General features: G+C 41.4%; 1 protein-coding gene and 1 long non-coding RNA gene across 14 annotated transcripts in view; one reads left to right on the top strand and one right to left on the bottom strand.

Moving 5' to 3' along the window:
• Positions 1-12,572, bottom strand: part of KCNMA1 (potassium calcium-activated channel subfamily M alpha 1) — a 526,598-nt gene extending 514,026 nt beyond the window's left edge. For 6 of the 13 annotated variants that reach the window (XM_072871303.1, XM_072871305.1, XM_072871315.1 and 3 more), the window contains exon 1: positions 10,938-11,618. In XM_072871303.1, coding sequence (XP_072727404.1) covers positions 10,938-11,258 — 321 coding nt within the window. In that variant the 5' untranslated portion in view covers positions 11,259-11,618. The other 7 variants (XM_072871312.1, XM_072871314.1, XM_072871310.1 and 4 more) reach the window with 5 other exon arrangements.
• Positions 11,651-21,171, top strand: part of LOC140656069 (uncharacterized) — a 45,742-nt gene continuing 36,221 nt past the window's right edge. Inside the window, exon 1 of the long non-coding RNA XR_012043959.1 lies at positions 11,651-11,766. This is a non-coding gene — a long non-coding RNA (uncharacterized lncRNA). The remainder of the gene's footprint in view (positions 11,767-21,171) is intronic.

Here is a 21,171-nt window from a genome sequence, read left to right as displayed (position 1 = left end):
AAAAGAAAACAAACTCAAATAAAAAAAGGAAAATAAAGCCAGAAGCTTACTAAAAAGCTCATCTGGAATTTTCCCTAAAAACATGGCTAAATTTACTTTTACAAGGAGCAAGACACAACAAGAGAACATAAGAGCTCCAGATACTCCGTACTTCAGCATTTACACCCTCAAGACTAATCTAGCCAGCTGGAGGCCCTGAAGCCCATTAACAGGTGGAGTAGATCAGGTGTGCTCCTGGAGCTCAGCTTCCTACATAGTTTCACCTGAAGGGAATCTACTTAACCACGCTGGAAAAGGTGGAGTTTACTTTCAAAAGTGTATTCCTCATCCAGCTAAAATGCTGAAGTGAACAAAACCACATTCACCAAAGGATATAATGAAATTAATATGTAGCATGCTAACAGTGAAACAACCTCACTTTTAAAATTTTTCAGTATTCAACGTTTACCTATGAAATCCTTTCTGCTCAGTAAAAATGCCTAAAAACGCTTATGATGGTTTAGGATCTGGAGCTCCTACCACCTGCCCATCACAGTCTGCCCTCAACACTGCTCAGGTACCTCGCAGTCAGTCTCCTCTCAGACTTCAAAGTTTGGATTTATTAGGACTGTCAGACCATCACCTCAGGATGGTAAGTCCAGTCTTAGAAGACTAAATCAAAAATACTGCTGCCCCAAAACACTTAACTTGCTCTGATGGATTAAATACGTTTTTTAAAAAGCAGTAAGTGATGTAACTTAGCTTCAACACGCATTAGGTCAGATCAGGTATGATTTACATCACTTTCACTTCATACCAAGTCATAAAGCAGATGTAAACACCGCATAATGTGGCTCAGACACCTTCACAGAAATAATCATGCAATCAGGTATGCTCTAAACCAAACTTGGATTCCCCGACCATCTCAAGAGCACATAGGTACAACACAGTTCAGCGCTGAACGACAGCCTGGAGCTCTGTCCACCACGATCCCACCCCTTCCCCTCACTCTCCAACACACCCACCCACAGCCCGTAAATCAACTGGCTATGTGAGGTGACACACCTCTTAACAAGACTCAGCAATACCCTGGCTGATCATAGGTGAAGGATTTTAACAATTAGTAACTCGGCAGGTTTACTCTCTTACTGCACCCGATGCAAGTCTGGAGTCTTTTCTGTAATGCCCTTGAGCTGTTGCAGGCAGAAATGTTCGTTATTTCAAAACTGAATATTATATTTATCTGTGTATAAAAAGCAAACAGACAAGCCTATGAAATTCTGGGTTTACTTTGTTGTTTAAAAAAGTAAGTAAACATTTCACCCTGGAGGTTGAACTAGTTTCCACCTCTACAAATTATGAATATACATTCTCTCATTCGACCAGTCTTTAACAGGAAAGAAAGGTCTCTAAATAAAATTTCTGTAATCAATTGTGAGGATACATTTCACTTTTGTACACAGCTGGCACAAGAGTAAGATTAAGATCTATTCACTTTAAGCTATTAGCATTTCTCACTTTAAAGAATGCAAACCCCAAAACAAATAATCACGTGAACAGTCAATAAAGGCAAAAGTTTATATTATTATTTAAGCTTTATTAAAAACAATGACAACATGTTCTGATTACCCCCACAATTTCAATATGGGAGCATGAAAAATTTATTTTTTTAACTTATTAATTAAAGTTATTTCTAAGAGCAATCAGCTTGAAATAAATATTTTTGATTAGGGGATGTGTATCAGCCTTTTAGGTGAAAGAAAATTAAAATTAGAGTATTAGATGTTAATGCAAGAGACACTGCTGCTTTTAAAGAGCTTTAAAACAGCATGTAACTTTACAAACACTGAAGTACCTTCTCCTATGTTTATATGTACAGAGAAGAGAAGCCAGGGGATTAGGTAACCCCTACTCAAGTCCATAACATGATGTGTAAGGTCAACATTAAAAAAAAATAATAGGTACCTGGACTTTAGCTGTTATGTTTATTGACAAACATCTAATAAGGAAATAAGTTTTCAAGAACAATAATACCTCTTTCTGAAACCATCTGAAATTATCACTGACTCTGAAATCAAACTCCTTATTCAGATCTTAAATATAAATTTTGGTGTCTAAACAGCTGGTTTGTGCAAGTGTGGACTTAAGTTCCACTATTAACCTAAACAACTGCTGTGTGAGTTTTCTTTAAAAAATATGCATAACTTAATAAAAAATATAATGCCATCAATTGGAAATCAGAAAAATCAAGTGTTTTTTTCTTCTGCTCCTGGAATCACATCTTCTTATTCAGCTGGCAGAGATAGCTGAATAAAGATACCAAGGTTTTCCTATAGTACATATCACTTAAGTTAACATTAAAATTTTATCACTTAAATCGTACAGGCAGAGTCAAAGCTCCACACTTTGGACAGCATTTTCCAATTTTAGTAAATTAAAACTTTATTATATCCTAGGGACACATTCCAACAAAGCAACTAAAATTATGTTTGCAAATATCAAAACTGTGAAGTTTTTAGTGTTGAAATCTATAATACGAATTCTGCTCTTCTGACTCATGAAAAGCCAACACCATAACTTACACATATAAGGCAGAGTCAGAGGAGGAAAAACAGCATTTAGTCAGGTAAAATTTTGTATGGCCTTAAACCAAAAACCCGACCCTCTCTCAATCGAAGACATCATTCCTTAAGCACATAATCCACGTCTCTCTAAAAAAAGCACAACATAACAAATGGTGACTATAACCTTATCCTGCAGACAGCAGAAAAATAACATTACAATAGAGGACACAAGGAAACAAGTGTGCATTATTGCTGAGAGCCATAAGTGACATGAAAACAATGTGAACGTAAAACCAGCAGTCCACTGTTTCTGATGCTGAAGGAATCAGAAGCCTTTGGATATAAATGTATTGGGAATAGAAGAAAACTAACACAAAAAGCTGGTAAAAACTTCCCACATAACAAAATCAATTTATCATAAGTGTCCTCATGGGGAAAAATGTTTGCACCACATATAGACAGATCCTGCAATATTTTCTCCTAACTAGGCTGTTCTTGTGATTAAAAGGAAAAGGAAAAATGAGGTTTTTTTCCTTCACTCCTTAAAACCCAAGTTTATCAGCTTCCTTATGAAACAGTATTTATAATACAATAACCTAGAAAATGTTAAAACACCACACATCTGCCTGTTGATCAGCAAACTCACTTTCAAGAAAGCGATGTCAAATCACTTGTAGCCAAAGGATTCACCATGATACCTGAAAGCATCTGAAGTGCTCTACACCAACTATGACCATTATAGGTCAAAGAAGCTAGTAACCTGTTTCAAGTAATTTCTGTCCAGCAGAATACCCATGCATAATCACAACTAAAATGAGTTTAACAGAGTTCATACTAGAAAAAAATTACAAGATGCTTAAACAAAGAATGACTCTAATATATTTCACTTTATTATTGTAATATTAAGGTCACCATTTGCAACATCTTTTTTAAAAAGATATATCTGTAATAATGTTTCCCCTATACTTAAAATAGAAAATCCAACATCAGTAGTGCTAGAGTTAATCTCACTAATAATAGCAAATTAAGAGTGAATCACCTTTTTAGTTTAACAAATAAGAGATAAACCATTACATAAAAATGTAGAAGATATCATGAAAAATGAATGAAATATAACAGGAAAGAAAATGTCAAATATTTAGTCAGCATTTGCTCGGACAAAGGGGAACAAAACTGTATTATAAATTTATTCCTTGGTATATAAAAGCAATAAAAATGCAACACAGTAGACCTGTACCTAACAGTTACAGTGACAAGCCACTCAAATTCTGGCCCAGTTGTTGTGTTACGCTACAATTGTTAATAATGTTACAGTACTTCTCAACACTCTTCTGGCTTGGTGATGAGATTTGTCTTTTTTTTCTCCACTATATGTTATCAGTTCTGATATTGAAGTTAGGCAGTGAAGCTAAGGACATGCAAAGGGATTTCCAGGACGCAGGGCTGTAGCTGCAAACACGTCTCCGTCCTGCAGGTGACCCATGGGGTGAGGGACCTTTGCCAATTCCACTAAATGTGGACTTGCTGCAGCTCTAAAAAAAGAGCCAGTATTTGCCATTGCACATCAGCTTGTGGGTGAGATGCCATGATAGGATATCATCAGTAGTTCAAACACCCAAATTTTGATTTCCAAGAGGGGCCTGGCAGAAGGTACAAGTCTTAACCAGGATGGAAACATACCTTGTGTGATTTTTAAATATTATGTTTCTACTGTTGAAATCCCAGACATAATGGCCACAAGCCAAGTAAATACACCTCGCTACAATAAAAGAAAAAAGCTTTTAAAAGCTTAAAATGTTAACATAAGAATCATTTGAAAAAAAACTCTGATTCCTCTAGAACACTGTGAACATCCAGGCCTGAGTCCAAAACCACTGAAGTTATTAGGATGGCCTCCCTCTACTTCAACAGGCTTTGGATAACACTGTCCATTTCTGTAACTCTCAGACAAATACATGCAATATATCATCTCAAAGCAAACTGAACTCAACACATTTCAGTGGCAGCACATTCATTTAAACAGAGCCATGCATACTATATATGGGAATAAAGTGTTCCTCTCAAAGATGCAAACCCCATGTATTCTCAGGCTATAAATACCATCAGGATTCCAAATGGGCCTTTCCTGACCAGTACATCTCTGACAGCCATGGAAGATAGGTATCTTGCTTTCCCATTTATTCATCCAGCTATATTATTGGTAAAAGTGCTAACAAACTTCCACCGCATGTCCACCTTCCTTTGTCACCCAAGATGACCTATGTGCCATAAAAAGAGTGCTTGCACTTACAAACCATGAGGTCTAATCTGGAATTTGTGTATTTAACCCCGTGTAAAGTTAGTATAAATGCCAACCGAGCCTTGTGATCTAAAAGCATTTTGCACTCACTTCGCAGGCTGGGTGGAAGAGTCAGGCATTGTAGTCCTGCGAGGAGCAGGGAGTTGGACTCAATGATCCTTATGGGTCCCTTCCAACCTGAGATATTCTATGATTCTATGATTCTAAGCCTTCAACCACATAGCAACATATGAACTCATTACAGAAACACAACATTTTATGATAGCTTTTTGAAGTGTAGTCCCTTTCTTTTTGTCACTGAAATGATATGTGGGGGAGAAAAATATTTTTTAACCATTAACACCCACACATAATGTTTCAGCAATCTTTCCCTTAGAAAACCTCCACAAGCTGCATTCACTGTGTCCTTCTTAGACTTCTGATAATTTGATAATTTTCATACATGTAAAATACATAATTTTATGCAATGTGACTAGGTATGTTTAATAGAACCGAAAGGATACCCCACCCCCTAATTTCATCCAGAGTTATTTTATGTTTACGTCTCACCAGGTTCTCTGGAACTGCTGTCCTACAATGTCACACTACAGAATGCCTCACTGCTGCTGAACTACAGCCTGATCTTACCGAGGAATTATTGTCAGCCCACCCTAAAATTCACATAAACTTTTGTCAATCTAAGTTAGACTCCATAGAATAGCAGAGCCAATCTCTGAAGGAACACTGACCATTGCTGGTCATTTTACCTGCTGACTAGAGATTACTGCTTCTTTTTAAGATTTCTCAGAGGAAGGACACTCAATGACTAAGATTCACAATCCACTTCCTTGCAATAGTACAGGAGAGACATGGAACATCATTGCTTTTTTAATTATAATCATTAGATCCTGTCCTGCAGAGATTATACTTAGGACTAGCGCGCTCTAAATTTTCAGTATTTCTATCTCTGGGGCTGTAAACTGCCCTCATTCTGCATTCAGAAATCCCACCACATCAAAACTGCGTATATAGATCATTGTTATTTAAAAGCGTTTTGTTCCCTATTACAGGCATTTCTTCTGTTGAGCTAAAATGGAAAAAATTGTGAAATCTAATGGTTTCCAACCAGCGTTTACAGATTTGAAAACGTGTGAGAGTTGCAAATTCCTTCTGAGCACAGATTTTCTCCTTAAATGTATGTGTTGCAAAACCTTGAAAATAAGGATGATACTGCATCAAAATAACATTTTGGTCGAGGTTGTCTGGTTTACAGCTTAAATACTTGTCCATACATTTTCTTTTCTGCATGCATAACCATTTTTAGCATGAGTTTATAAAATCTGAAATCCATTATGAGCTCCAGAGAGCCGAAAGTGTCGTCTTTTTCACAGCACAGGAAACAGCAGCACACACCTCTCCATATCAGTGCCTTTTTCACTTGTAGAAACACCATCTGCAGAGAGCTGTGAGTACCTTTTGTTTCAGTCCTTGACCTCTCCACCATGTCCATCTCTCAACTGGCAACCTGTCTGGTGGGACGCTCACAGAGTAATTACGCGCAGACCACCTGATAGCCATGAGACAGGAACGATTCAGTGCCTTGAGCCAGGCTGCGCATGTGACTAACGAGCGAGATGCATTACAGTCCGCTGCTAATCCCTTGAGCCTTCCAGTTGTTCATACGCTTCTGGTCGGTACATCTTCGAGAGAGTCAAGGTGAGGTTTCCACATGCAGAGTTAAATGAAGGGATCTCCTGCCTTACATGTCCACGCATGCCTTCTAATATACTCTCATACTTATCTCTATATAGAGTGCCTTGTTTTGAGTTTGTTTCTTTAATTTTATTTGGAGAGGAGGTTTATGCAGATACTGCTAGGAAAGCAACAAACCTATCTATACGAGAGCCAGTTTGGTAGAAATGCTTCTTTTAGGGAAAACTGAAATTCTTCCACTTACAAATTTTCTCAGGCCTGAGATGTCTGGGTGAAAATTCTTAACTTCACAAAGAAGACTTCTGCAAATATTGTACTTCCAATAAAATTTCAATTTTTCTATTCAAAACAAATGGGAATGTTGACGGGTTTCTACTGACTGAATCTAGCACTGTATATTTTATTAAACATCCAAAATATGTAGACCAATATGAAGGAAGATTATTATGGCTTGTGATTCCAGGACAGCAACTGCCATCTATAATCATAATGTAATTTCATTTTACATGTATACGAGTCCTAGGTTGGGGTGGGGGGAAAGCTCTTCAAAACACTGAAATCAGTCCAACAGGAGCATAGCGATAAAGACACATTCTACCTGCTAGAGCCTTGAAGGCATAAGGTACGTAAGGGATACCACTCTTTGGGGGAACAAGGAGCAGTGATATAGGGTCCGGTAACACACTCTTCGAAAGGGTATTTCATTCTGCACTGGCCAGCTTCAGGTGCCGGTTGTGCTCCAAACTTGTGCTTTCTCATTCCACTGCACCCTCTTCTTGTTTAAGAGTTTGTTCAAAGCCAAAGCATAGTATCAGATAATGTCAGCAGAAAATGCCCCTCAGGAGCATAGAAAATGCAGTAGCAGATCCATATAATCAAAAGAACAACAGATTGTATAATGTGCATTTAGCCACTATGTGTAATTGTGTACTTAATCATGAATATTTCTTTTATTTTTCTGTTATTTCCAAAAACAAGAGCAACTAATGGTGTCAGAGTCCAGCCCACTGAATTTCAATCTCACATTCTACTTTTCATACACAAACAGGAATGAGTTGGTCAAGGGACAAAGAAAAAGCAAAGAGAAGACAAGTTCTTTAACAATATCTAGGCATTCCTAAAAATGTAGACGTAAACACCGAGGAGAAAAACAGCATTTGTTAGGTCTCTGCAATATGACTGTAGCTAATTTTGGAAGAATTACATCTAAAATTATATACCTTATTAAATAAAGGAATACAAGGGCTTCAATTGTAATGACCCTCACATTACATGAAACACTGACAACACAGGTCAAGACTTACATTTTTCTTTTTGACAGATTTTTTAAAATGTCATCTCACAAAGCAAGCATGGAGCATAAAAATCCTAAAACTTCAGCAATCATTTTTAGTACATGATTAATATTAATGTTCTATTCATATACGATGACATAAATTGGATATGGAATTCCAAGGGGCAATGTTTATCATTCTGTTACCAGAAGTTTTCATATTCTTGACTTACAGTATCTGGACTTTCTTATCTCCAAGAAAAAAAAAAAAACACTGTAGTGAAATTTCATACCACAAAGCGTTAAACTGTTTATATCACGGTTTTAAATTCCAACCTTAAATTGAATGAGTTAAGGAGAGGGGAAAAAAAGAAAACAAACCACATTCTAAATCCTTCTATGCAGCCATTAAAAAGTGTTATATCCCAAAATCAAGTTGACAATCACTGACAAATCTGAGGAATACAATGTTGTGCTTAGAATACAGCAGGGAAAAAAAAGAAACTTTTTGCAGTTCCTTACAATAACATGTATGGACACAGGTGTTAGCACAGTAACTGTGAATTATTCACATATATATGTGAATGGCTCAATAAGAAGCCACAAAAAGTAGACATGAGAAAGATTTCATTTAGCTTACTCGCTGGGACCACTCTTTATGTAGATGGTGAGATGATGTTGGATAACCCAACTCTGCTACAACCTGCAGAGCAGCAGAAGAGGCAGGACAGGGAAGGAAAGGTCCTAGCATGCAGAAAACTTCTTCAGTCCCGCAGTAGGAGGAGCTACTTCTTGTAAAACTGCTTTTGCTATCAGGTCCAATATAGTCGACATAGCATATATATGCATTCACATTTTTCACCAGCAGCCTCGGCAGCCTTTCCCAAGTCACCGTGCAGCACAAAGCATGTGCTTGGTAACAGCAAAGTTTAAGACATTTCCAGTTGTTACTTCAGTTAGCCTTTATACCCTAAATACTAGAAAAGTGTTTTGCAATAACTAGTTACTCCTTACACACACAGAATTCCCTCCAATTGCCCATTTTAGCATGTAAGGAATGCAGGATCAGCCCTTGAAAGTTCTTCTTCACCAGAGTATTGAAAACCCTTACAAGTGGAACAAATACAATCTAAAAAGAGACGTATATCTCCCCCTACCTGCAGAGTCCTTCATCCTCCTGCCCCAGGGAATGATATTCATGGACACAGCTACTTCAGATCTCAAACATGAAATAAACTTAAATCTTACAACCTCACGTAGCCAGAGTATGTCAAATCATTCAGACTGGAAGTGCTGGAACCTCTCAATGATACCTGTTATTTAGCGGGCTGATACATTTAGCCTAAGAGGTTTTAAGGACAATTTGGATGTGCCTTTCTGTATTGGTTAAGAAACAAATTATCTGCTTTAACTATGTCCCAACAACTAACTATCAGACCAACAATACCCACCAAGACACTATGCGTAGAAAGTCCGTGTACAAGTCTCTAACTTTTAATTCTCTCAAGGAAAGAAGCATGAGGTGATAACCTGCAGGATTTTCTTTTTTGTCAAGATCCCTGATAGCCCTTGCAGATTTGTTTCATCATGTGGAGAGGAAAATGCTAAATACACACAGAAGAAGCTGAAGGTAAGTCTCAACTACCCACCCATTCTTGAAAATCACCTTTTACTGTTGTAGTAAACGGTATTTTACAAGACACGCTTATTATCACAAACTCATTTGAGCTTTGTCATCACACCTGGCTAACACCTCTCTGAGACAGTTCAGGTTTGGCGTTGAACGAAATAAAAAATGCCTATAGAGAAGTGATAGTGCCTGGTAGGTTTCATGAAGCTTAAGGTTGAGTTAAAAGCTTTTATTTATTCCTTATCTCTAGCAATCACTTCTTCCACAGATAGGCCAAGTTCACTGTAACTGTTCTACTTCCAACTGGAATGTGGATGTTCGTTTAGGCAATCCAAACTGGATGCCTACCTTGCTAAACCCACATACACAAACAAGTACCGTAACTTCTCAGACTCTAACTTTGTTTCTGGTTTCCCCTAAGTGCTGGATCCTTTATACAGCTGGATTATGCGCTGTATCAAGTGTGTTTAGGGGGGAGGGGACAGGAGAAAGGGGAAGACAGCTCACTGTACGTCAAAGCAAGCCAGCAACCTAGCAACCATATATTAAAAGGTGTGTGTGTTTTTGTGGGTGTCTGTGTGCCAGGAATAACTGAAGCAGATATTATTCCATTTGTAATCCAAAAAATGTGAAAAGGGAAGGGGAGAAACTCCAGCTGCTGGTCTATTTTGGGGTCTGTCAAAATCCACTTTCACAAATACAGAGTCTTAACACTTTCTATCCCATCTGTCTTAAACAAAAATGAAAGTCTGGACCTGAGCAAGTTCTTAGCTTTGGTTTGAAAGAGACCCTTCGAACCAGGAGCCGGCCTTACTTCACGTACTACGCTTTCTTCCAGCTGGTAATATGCAAAAATCAAAGCAGCAGAGAGGTTGCCTCAAAGATTTCGCACCTAGGTTAAAAGAATATTGATCTAGTGTGTTGCTTACGAAGGCACTAAATACTTCTAGATATCTACATTTAATTTATCCAACAGAAGTGTCAAAGATTCTCGGGGAGCGCAACTAGCTCTAAAAAGATTTACTTGAGTGAGAAGTTTACCTTTTTAATTTTGCCAAAGTTTCTCATTCCATAAGAGAACTGAGAGTTTAGATCAGCAAATAAACACTCCCACCCTGCCACCATATGCAGTCCCGGGGGTGCGTATCAACTTCCGAACCACAGCGTCCCACCATGCCAGCGGGTGCCTCACCGAGAGGCGAGCCGACACCAGGTGTAACTTTCCTGCCACCAGATGAAAGGGTGGGGTGGGAGGGAGAGAGGGGGGCACGTCTCAGGGCTGCACCCAACACCTCGCCCCTCCAGCCCCGCTCCCCACGCTGAGGCTCCCGACAGCCCATGGCGACCCTACCACAACAGCAGACAGCACGCTGCCCCCCAACACCAGCCCTAGGCATCTCCTCCGGTGCCACCTCGCCCAGGTGTCCGCTCCTACTACTCCTCACCACCACCGCACCAAACCATCAGCGGCACCAGGAGGGGAAGGGGAGGGGGAGTTACCTTGTTTTTGACCCCGCAGTGGCAGCAGACAGTCCACAGGTACTTGAGGGTCCTCCACAGCAGGATGATAAACAGTCCCCCAAAGAAAGTGACCATGGATGAGGCGAGGAAAGCCCACCACATGCGCTGTCCGCGGATATCGCAGGGCACCTCCGCGGTCACCGGGATGATGAGCGCATCCATCTTGGGCACATTGACGGGGGAGGAGGACGAGTCTGTGTTGAGATTGTTGGCGTTGATATTGTTACTCATTCTAATGCCGCCGCCGCCGCCGCTGCCGCCCGGGTAGGAGCCGCCGCCGCCGCCGCTGCCATTTGCCATAGCTAACAGCGAGCCGGGCGCGCAGGGGCTTCCGAGAGCTCCTCCCGCCGCCAGCGCCCCCCAAAAAACCCATCACCAGCCATATTGCTGCCGCCGCCGCCGCTGCTGCTCAGCGGAGAAAGAAAAACAATAAAAATCGAAATTAAAAAACCCCGAATCAAAACAAACAAGCAAAAGAAACGAAACAAACGAAAGAAGAAGAAAAGCGACCGCACAATCCCCGGATCCCTCTCGGGAGCCGACAGGCCGGTGAATTCCGAGCGTCCTCCTCGTACGGCGAAAATAACATAAAAAAAAATTAAAAATAATAATAAGAAGGTAGTCTCCTCCTCAGATTCCCACCCCTTCCTTCTCCCGCATACACAGCCCCCACCCCGCCCACCCCCAAAAAAATCATCCACCACCACCGCAAACTGATGCCTCGGAGCGTCTCTCCAAGATACCCAGCGCTGCAACCCCGCTGGCCTCAGCGGGGGTCTCTCAGCCTCCGCCGCGGATCTTCCCGGAGGTGGTCTGTTATTATTGTTATTAGTCTTTAACTTGTTATTAGCGATACTCAGTCCCCCCCGCGCACCCTCCTCCTCCTCCTCTTCCAAGTCCAGCCCCTTCCTCTCCTCTTCCCCCCTCGGTGCCGGCAGCAGCCTCCTGTGGCTCCTAATTCATCCTCCGCTGGCCCGTCTGTGCGTGCGCTGCCGCTGCTGCCGCCGCCTCCTCGCCCATCCTTCAGGAGCTCCCTCCAGGGCCCAGGCTGTCGCTCAGGCTGTTGCTCCCACACGCGCAGAGGCGCCGCTGCCGCCGGCTCCCCGCCCCTCCCTATCTGCCGCCGGGGGACGCGACGGCCCCGCGCCCGCAGCCGCGGCCCTGCCCGGGGCGCATGAAGGGCCCCGCGGGGAGGGGGTGCCGGGCCGGCCCGGGACGCCGCGCTGCCGCCGCCGCCGCCGCCGGGGGTGGGGGCGCCGGCTCAGGCGGGCTCCCGGCCCCCCATGGGCAGCGCCGTGCGGCGCCGCCGCGCTCCCCGCCCCGCGGCCGCTCGGTTCCGCTCGCGGGGCCGCCGAGGCCCCGGGCGACCGCTCCGGAGGACGGCGGGGGGGCGCCGAGGCGCTTCACAGGTGGCGGCGAGGCGGTGCCCGGCCGCGCCGGGGAGCTGCCGGTCCAACAAGTCCTGCCGGGCCGGGCGGGTCCATCGCCGCCGCCGCCGCCGCGCAGCGCTCTCCGCAGCCGCGGTGGGGCGGGGGCAGGCGGCAGCGGCCCCCGCGCGCGCGGCCGTGCGCGGGGCTGGTTTGGCGGATGTCATGACGCAGCGGCTAACGCACGGCGCTGTCACGGCCCCGGCCCCCGCAGCCCCGCCGGTTCCCCCCGGTGCCCATCTTCCCCATCCCTCCCCGGCCGCCGAGCGCGACATGGCGAGCGCGGCCCCTGCGCAGCCCGGCTGCCAAGACGCCTTCGGGGGCGGCCGGGCTGGGGCTGGCGGATGGGGGGCAGAGGGGAGGGAGGGAGGGAGAGGGGAGGGAGGGAAGGAGGGAGGGAGAGGGGCAGAGGGGAGGGAGGGGGCGCGCTCGGGGCTCGCGGGAGGCGGTTGAGTTGCAGCAGCAGGTGCCCGGGGATGCGGGCGGGGGGGTGCTGGTTTGGAAACGCGGTGAGGGAGCGCGACAGAAATATCGGGGAGCCGTGGCGTGGGTCTTTCCGCCGAAGGCGCTCTTGGTTTGTCTTTAATTGACGCGGGGAAATGCTGCAAACGCACTGTAAATTGCTGCACGTCCCAAGAACGTTCCTGAAATTAACCCTTACAAATATAAGTGGCAGTACAGTTTAACACACTAGAAGGGGAAAAAATCCAGCAAGGAAATCTGCATAGTTGTCTCCTGCCCCCCCTTTTTTTTTTTTTTCAGATTCCTATTGAAAAGCAGAGGAATTTATATATTTATTTATATATAAATTAAAATCTCTCTTTGGCACATGGTGTGCTCACCTGGTTGTCTGCACAAAGTATTATGCAGATCCTCTTGACATCTTTCCAAGGGTAAAATACAACAGCCTATGTGCGCGACATGTCCCCATCAGATCTAGTCACTGCACAAGGACAGAGCCACCATTATGAAATAGTAATCTCTTAACCTTTGCTAGTAGTAGTTCCTGTTTCTGCATCTGCCATGGGTTTGTTTATTTTTGTTTTCGACTCAAGTGATGGTAATGAGGTTTTATGAGTTCTCAAAGCTTTTTATGGGGCTCTCTAACCCTCTCACCTCCACTTTTTTGTGCAATAACACCACCATTTGCCTAACTTCGTGAGTTTATCATGATGTCTCACTCCAGTCTGTTCCTCCAGTCTCTTCCTTCAAGAGAGGGCTTCATTTTTCAAGAAGGGATTAATAGAGGCCTCTGAATAGAGAAAGCATTAGACAATAACACGGAGGTATGTACAAGTGAGAAAATACTACATTACTGTATCCCAGAGGAAAACTGATAGTTACATAGTGCACCTGAAGCAGCCCATTCCCAGGAGGCTGTTGCAAGAGGAAATTAAGTGGAGGATTTCCAGATGCAGAAAACAAGTCAGGTTGAAAAGAAACTGCATGTCACAGCTGCCACATGCAACCCCAGACTGCGCTGCCACAGCTGCTACCCCCTCCCGTGTCTTTCATTACCAACCCTCCCCACAGCTAGAAAGCCACCTGGGCCACAACGTGCTGTCGTGACAGGATCGCACACCTCAGGACCTGGGCTCAGAACCTGGTCCTGATGGTCATTTGCTCTGCATTTCTGGGTTGGTGTTCAAGGAGTACCCTTTTCACAGCTGCATCCTTTTATCCATCAGCAAGCACCAGGAGTGGAACAAGGGCAGGAGCATCATAACACAGCCACTCCATGCCTGATCTTCAGAACTGCCAGGTGCTTACAGATGCTCTTACAGCTAATGGAAACCACGAGCCCTTTGCACCTTGAAAGACCTGGGCAATGAACAGCAGTAGCACAGCATATCCCAGGGAAGGCTTTTGCACGGTGGAGTTTCTTCTGTATTCTGGTCTGGTAGATAACAAGGGCTGGGTCTCTGAAGCCATGGATATGGCATACATCTTCTCTTGCTGTTGTTTGAGAGGGCCCAGAAGGTTTGACAGAGAGGCTGCAGTCTGAAAGTCCTAGTTTTCTCACTTCATACATTCAGAAGGTATGAGTTAAAAAGTATTTATTTGACCCTGGGTACTGTTGCAACTGAGTGCTGCAGACATTGGTTTCATGAGCCCTCCACATGCAAACAGGACCATTAGGCACTTCTAAAATAGCATCCGCATAATACTGTACCCACAAATACAAAGGATGGTCACAAAGAAAAATTCAGACTAAAGCAAACCAAGTGCACTAAAGTATATAGACTGTACTATAACATAATTTGCTCTGAATGTATTTACACAACATTTACACACAGATTTGGACAGGGATAGGACATTTATTGTGATCACTTGTAAAAGTTGATTTTAAGTTCTGCTACTCAAAAACTATTCATAAACCAACCAACACATACATTAGGAGTTCAGATTATAAATTTCATGCTATATACCCAGGGGAAAACCTTTCCCGTTATCTGTATAAACAGAACTCCTCTTATTTATACAAATAGGTCTCAGTTCTACAAATATTTATGCTGAAACTCGCATACAAAGGTACACTCATTGATACCAACTGGTGAGACTTACATTACCAGTGAAAAGTTTGCGTAATAGGAATTATCTGCTAAAGACAAAGCATATATAAAGTAGGTAACTTTGTATTTTGTTCACCAATTCGTAGATAGAGATACAAATAATACTTGAATGAGTATCACTCAAGCACCATTTGAGCTTGCTCCTTTATGGAGAAGGAAAGGCCTGCTTTCTAGTACAGGTTTTATAAAGTGGTGTTGGAAAAAGCACACCGGAGCTGCATGCTTCATTTACTGTGGCAACAACTGCATTTCATGTTGCCTTCAGACCAAACAAGGTTTTCCAGCTCTCTTTCCTGGAGAGATCTATTCCAAGCAAACACAAAACTTAGGCGGATTAGTTTTCAGAATAGTTTTCTACTTAATATTTCAACACAAGAGCTCAAAATTTTCTAATTTAACTGAATAATATTTACAGAACATAACGAACACTGTGTTTACCTGTGTTTTTCCTGTTGCTACCATATAGCATAGGCCAGGACACAGTCATGCCAGTTCAACAGAAATCCGGAGGGTTTGGTCCCAGAAAGCAGTATTTTAGCAGCAAGGAAATGACTCCTCTTTATGTAAAACAGGTCCCTCTTGTGGATATTCTGTGTACGGTATCACAGACAAAGCATTTAAAATATTCATCAAACCTGGATCTTTGCAATTAAAAACAACCTCCGTTCAGCAATGCTCTCAACACACAGGACAATCTTGGTTTTAGCAATTAAATATACAAGTAAGGAAGAATGAGCTATTGCATTTAATCAGATACAATTTACCTGCAAAATTGCTCATTATCAATAACAAATTATTTAATTAAGTGCAATAAACACAACAAAGCTAAAGAAAGTTGCATAACTGTACCTGTATGAGTCAAGTATAAATCACAGTGGGTTTTTTATTTTGCTTATATGAGAAAACCTTCTGCACATTCCAATAAAGAAAACGATTATTAAAAAAAGAAGGAAACATACACGACATAAATAAAGGAGACAATAACAGCAAAACAGTCAGGATTTCCAAGGGTCCATGTACTAAGTAGTGAAGACAGAGAAACTCTTTGGAATGATAAATCTTTCAATTAAAACTAAAGAGTCCAAGCAAGTAAGTGGCACAGCTTCACTGGTGACACAATATTGCACCAGGGATTAATTTGGCATGACAGTTTAAAAAAACATATGAATGGAGTAATAGTGTAAGATTTATATGTTCTCTAAACGATGACTACATTATACAAAGAATATTTTTTTTCTTAAGAAATGAAATGTGAGAGAATAAGCATGTACTCCCCAGTTTTGCCAAAAGGCATTTGGTCTAACTGAGTCTGGGGAAATGATAGAAAACAATTGCATGTTATTATCTTGAGGGAAATTATATTTTTAAAAGGCTAAAAGCCTTTATATGCCAATGTACCAGAAACTTGTTTGCCACAACTTGTTTGTTTAATGGTTATATATAAAACCTTACCATTTGATTAAAAGTACAGAGTAAATGTTGAACGAGCAGCTTAAGGTTCTCTAAAGGTAAATACTTTTCCAAGGTAAAAAAGTCAAAGTTCTAACAATCAGGTATGTATTTGCTCTCAGCAACACCAGGCTGCAGGTTGCTACGTGAACAATCCCTTATAGGATGCGCTGTTGTCACCTTATGTGCTAGTTTAACCAGCATAAATACATACTATTTGTGACCAACAGTCTCCTCCTTTACATTTTTGTTTTCCCCTTAGAACATGCTGTTGGCTTTTATGTAATGTCAGTAGCTGTGGGAGAGCAAGAACTTACACATGGAAGTACAATAAAATAATAATAAAAATTGTTTACTAGACAAGGGGCTAGATCTGTATTCCTGAGGTCAGTGGGGCATTTCGTCTTGACTTCAAATGATGGAGACACAATATCAACCAGACTTCACATACAATCACAGATGTCTTGCATAATTAACTCTGAGCCTTGCTTTAATACTATTCCTCACTATTACTACTTTGTCCTGGGAGAAGAGTGGAAAATAATACATTTGTAGTGATTAGACAGGTATAGGAAACAAAATTGTATCATTAAATAATTCAGAGAGATTTTTTGTTTTAATGCAAAATGTTTGCTCTCTGAGACCCTGAGAAAGATCCCGTGCTGATGTAGAACACATGTAAGCATGGATCTGCTGTCCTTGTCTTAAAGACTCTAAAGAGGAAATATTTGCAAGAGTTGATACTAATAAGCATGCAAAACTTGCCTGGCTGCATATAACTATATATTTGCATATGACAAATTATTATCTTTAGCATTTGTTCTTTTCATAGAATTTAGTCAAACTATTTCAGGGCATATTAATTGAAAATCCTGTTTAGCTTATTTTGCATCTACCCAATCTGGGTTCAAAGACTGAAGTACATATTTAGCACGATAATATATTGCACTCTATAACACCTTCTTATCAAAGCACTTTGCAAATATGAATACATTCAGCTTCATCACATCTCTCTGTAACAGTATACGTGAACACTATTCTTGGCAGCGAGGTTACGTAACGATTTCCTTGAATTAGTTAAAACTTTCGTATCGAGATCTATTTTGGCACTTAACCCTGGCAAAATCCTCCAGCTGGCAGGACAAAGACATATCTCAGCAGAATGCTTTAATGGGTCACTCAGTCATTCAGAGTGATCATCTCCAGAGTACTGGAACCTTTGCACTCAATCCAGCCAAATAAAATATTAAAGAAAATCCCTTCTTCTTGTTAATCCATACAATATGAATAGAAATTTAATACAAATTAGTATGGCAAACATAGAGTATTTTTCTTGGACTTTGTTTTTTATAAGGCGATTCTTGGATATCCCTGTATTTTGTTTAATAGTTAGACCTAAGCGTACTTCCTTGTCCTCATTTTCCTCTTACCAAATGTCCTGAATCACACAGTATTTGGTTAGATGTGATCTTTCTTGCCAGTAGGACCACTTCTTATTGGAAAATGAGTATGGGTTATGCATTAATGGAATGTTAAGAAGAGATAGCTAGCATCTGAAAAAAGGTGACAGCAGAAATGATGACTTCAGGAGTGATATTAATTAAGCCATATTATGTCCTCTGAGGTCTGCAAGTGCATTTAATAAATAGCAATCCACACACTTAAAAGCACTCTTGACTTCTGCGAATCAGAGCCTGTTTATTACTGTTTGTACTAATGATTTTTCCTTCCAGTCAGGGGTTTTACCACAGGCAAGAAGCAGGAAGATATCAGGGGATATTCTGAAGGCAGAATAGTAGCAACCACTGTTCTAACACAGGTAGGCTAACAAAGGAGATACAGAAATAGCAGTTGAACAATGCATCAAAACAATACCCAAAACAAATCAAATAAAGAAAAAGACCTCTAAAATGTCTCTCTTAAACCATTAGTTCCCCTTTTTCTGAGTGGGCCTTGATGTCCATCCAAACCATAGAGAGAAGCAGCAAACCTTTCACCCTGTACTGAATGATAATGAAAGACCAACAGAGAAGTAAGTTACGTGAAGTGGTGCGCAAAGAGCCACCACAGAAGCAGGGTAAAAAATTCTCTAACTTTGCTTTGTGTTGATTTTGTTGGGTTGTATCGAACCAGGACAGCGCCATCATCCTGCAAAGATACCGGTGCAATGCCAGGACTTCCTTCTGCACCACTTTGCAGCTTTGTTTTGTGGAAGCAGCTCTCCAGTTCTTTGTATAAATATTGACATCCTTTGGTCCTTCCAGATAGACCCAGAAACTTCTAATGGAGTAATACAGCAAATATTATAGTAGTACAGCAAATATTTAAGTCCTCTATGTGCCACCATCATGAAAACACAAAGCAGTGTGAATGTGTCTCCCACACCTTTGGGCAGTTTCTAACAGTGGTGTTCCCACTGCGGCTATGACTGCTAGCTACAAACAAAGCATTCCAGAACTACTCAGGTATTGCCATAGTGATCGCAAAGACCAATACTAATGTTTTTAAATGTAATTAATTTGGAGGACTAAATGGTTATTGTCTCATCTTTTAATATTTTTCCACTCATTTTACTTGATATCTTGCATACTGGAAATGCGTAGGCCAGGTAGTTTTATTTAATTGCTTCTAGGAACCGTTTGGCTTTGACTCTAGACCCTTCTAAGACATGACTAAAAGGGAAGGGAGGGAAAAGAAGTTTCATTGTAAAATATGATACATCTAAAGATGCCTGTTTGCATCGGGCAATTCTCTTTTAAGTCCAGCGGCCAACTTTGCCATGTGGCACTTGCAGAGAGACGCTGCTGTCAGAGTCGGAGCCCCTACAGCGCAAACACTGCCAGTCATTCCTGAAACCAGCTGCCAGCCTTAATATACTGGAGGGCTCCAAAGTCTGTGGTGTGCAATTTAAAAAAATTACTTGGGGAGCAAAGTAATAGTAGCAGGACTGTACTGCTGCTCTACTCCAATTAGGCCAATGGCAATTTTCATAAAAGTCAGCTAATTTTGAAAAACAAAGAAAAATGTGAAGATGTACTGTAACCAGCCACTGAGAAAAACAGCTCTGAACACTACCTAATCTAATGTCCACTAGGTGTAAATCTGCTTAACGCTGAAAAATCAGACATCAGGCACACTAAAACCATAAAGGGGGGACCATATGTTTGCAAGCAGCAACTCCATTTATTTGCAGCTTATTGTGACACTTACACTTTGTTCTCCCCGGGATTTATTCACATTTAGGAACTTGGTGGTTATTTTTGACAATAACCTCAACATAATTTCAGGAAGAGCAGTAGTTGCAATGATCTGCTTTGCTTTCTTGTCTCTCATGCCTGTCTGGAACTGAATAGCTGAGAACTGGAAATTTGCAACTGCAAATAAATTAGAACAGAAATAAATCAGGACCAGTTTCATTATCAAACATCAGCCCATATAGTAAGGTTTGAAAAGCTGAATCTCAACTTAATCAGAAGACACTCTTTCTCATTCCATTACGTAGGCGCATATCCACCAAAGAGTTTTTCCAATAGGAGAAAGAGATAAAATCCAGTTAACATGCAATCCTGCAAAATGCTGAGCATTCCTGCTTTGATCCAGCGAAGCATTTAAACAGGTGTCTAATGTTGTGTACAAGTAATCTCACAGAATCCTGTAAGCGAGTCACATGTTTAAAATTAAGCATGTGTTTTAGGTCCAGGGTGACAAGGCTCAGCACCTTGTATGATTAAGTGACTAGTAAGCTGAAGAGGTTGTGTAGGAGTCATGTCCTTAATTGCTTGCTGACTTCATTAGCACTTATATCTTACTGAGGTTGTATTTGCTAGTGTGCAATATAAAGGTGACCTTTAATTCCAGAATGAATATAGCTTTAGGATTCCCTTTCCTATTTGGAACTATATGGTCTTCAATTAACAAAATAATGAAATAATAATACCCAACTTAGTCACAATTTTGGAAGGATCAGTGATTAACTGACGCTATTTTTTGTATTCCTGATAAAAGATGAACCTCTGGAATACTATCCTAAAGACATAATATTCTGTTTTCTCACTGATAGATCCAAATATGTCCTCTCACAAGTCAATGCTGCTGCTAAGGATCAAATATATACCCGTAGCCACAGATATGTGTCAAATGTCCGGGGCTCTGCTAATGCAGCAGTCTTGTATGCAGTACTAAGCCTGCAGCAGGCTATAAAACAAAATACCCTCAGGCTGAATTCAAACTAATTGAAGTCAAGGCCACAATGAATGGCTGCCTTAAAAAGGCAGTATTTTCCAACAGAGCGTATAATTTTTTTTTTCCTATGATAAATTCAGTGGAATGTTGGGATATTTAATGGCAACCAACAAAATGAAACTCCAGTTATGATCTTCAGCTGCAGCCTCTGGGCAATATAATGATGGTGGAATGAAGCTTTATTAATTGAATAGTCTCATGTGCTGCATCTACTCATATTCATGGCTTTAATTTAATCTGATCTGCGGGCAGATGTTAATTTCTGTTTCCTGACATAAGCTAATTGTAATTCAACCTATGGTCAGAACTTAGATAAGTTATTTGGGAAGAGGCATGGATTGTTTGTGTCTTATGCAGTGGGTGCAGTTTTGCCTTTGAATACAACTCTGTAGCTGCATCAATGAAAGATACATGTGGATATCTAATAATAATTGACATGTGCATATCTAATAATAGTTAGGCACAGGCTAATTTGTAATCAGTGTAGCAATATCTTTGGGGAAAAGCATAATAAAGCATCTA

The sequence above is a fragment of the Ciconia boyciana genome, chromosome 8, assembly GCF_034638445.1.
Source record: "Ciconia boyciana chromosome 8, ASM3463844v1, whole genome shotgun sequence".
NCBI classification, from domain to species: Eukaryota; Metazoa; Chordata; class Aves; order Ciconiiformes; family Ciconiidae; genus Ciconia; species Ciconia boyciana.
This window is presented reverse-complemented; position numbering and strand designations above follow the sequence as displayed.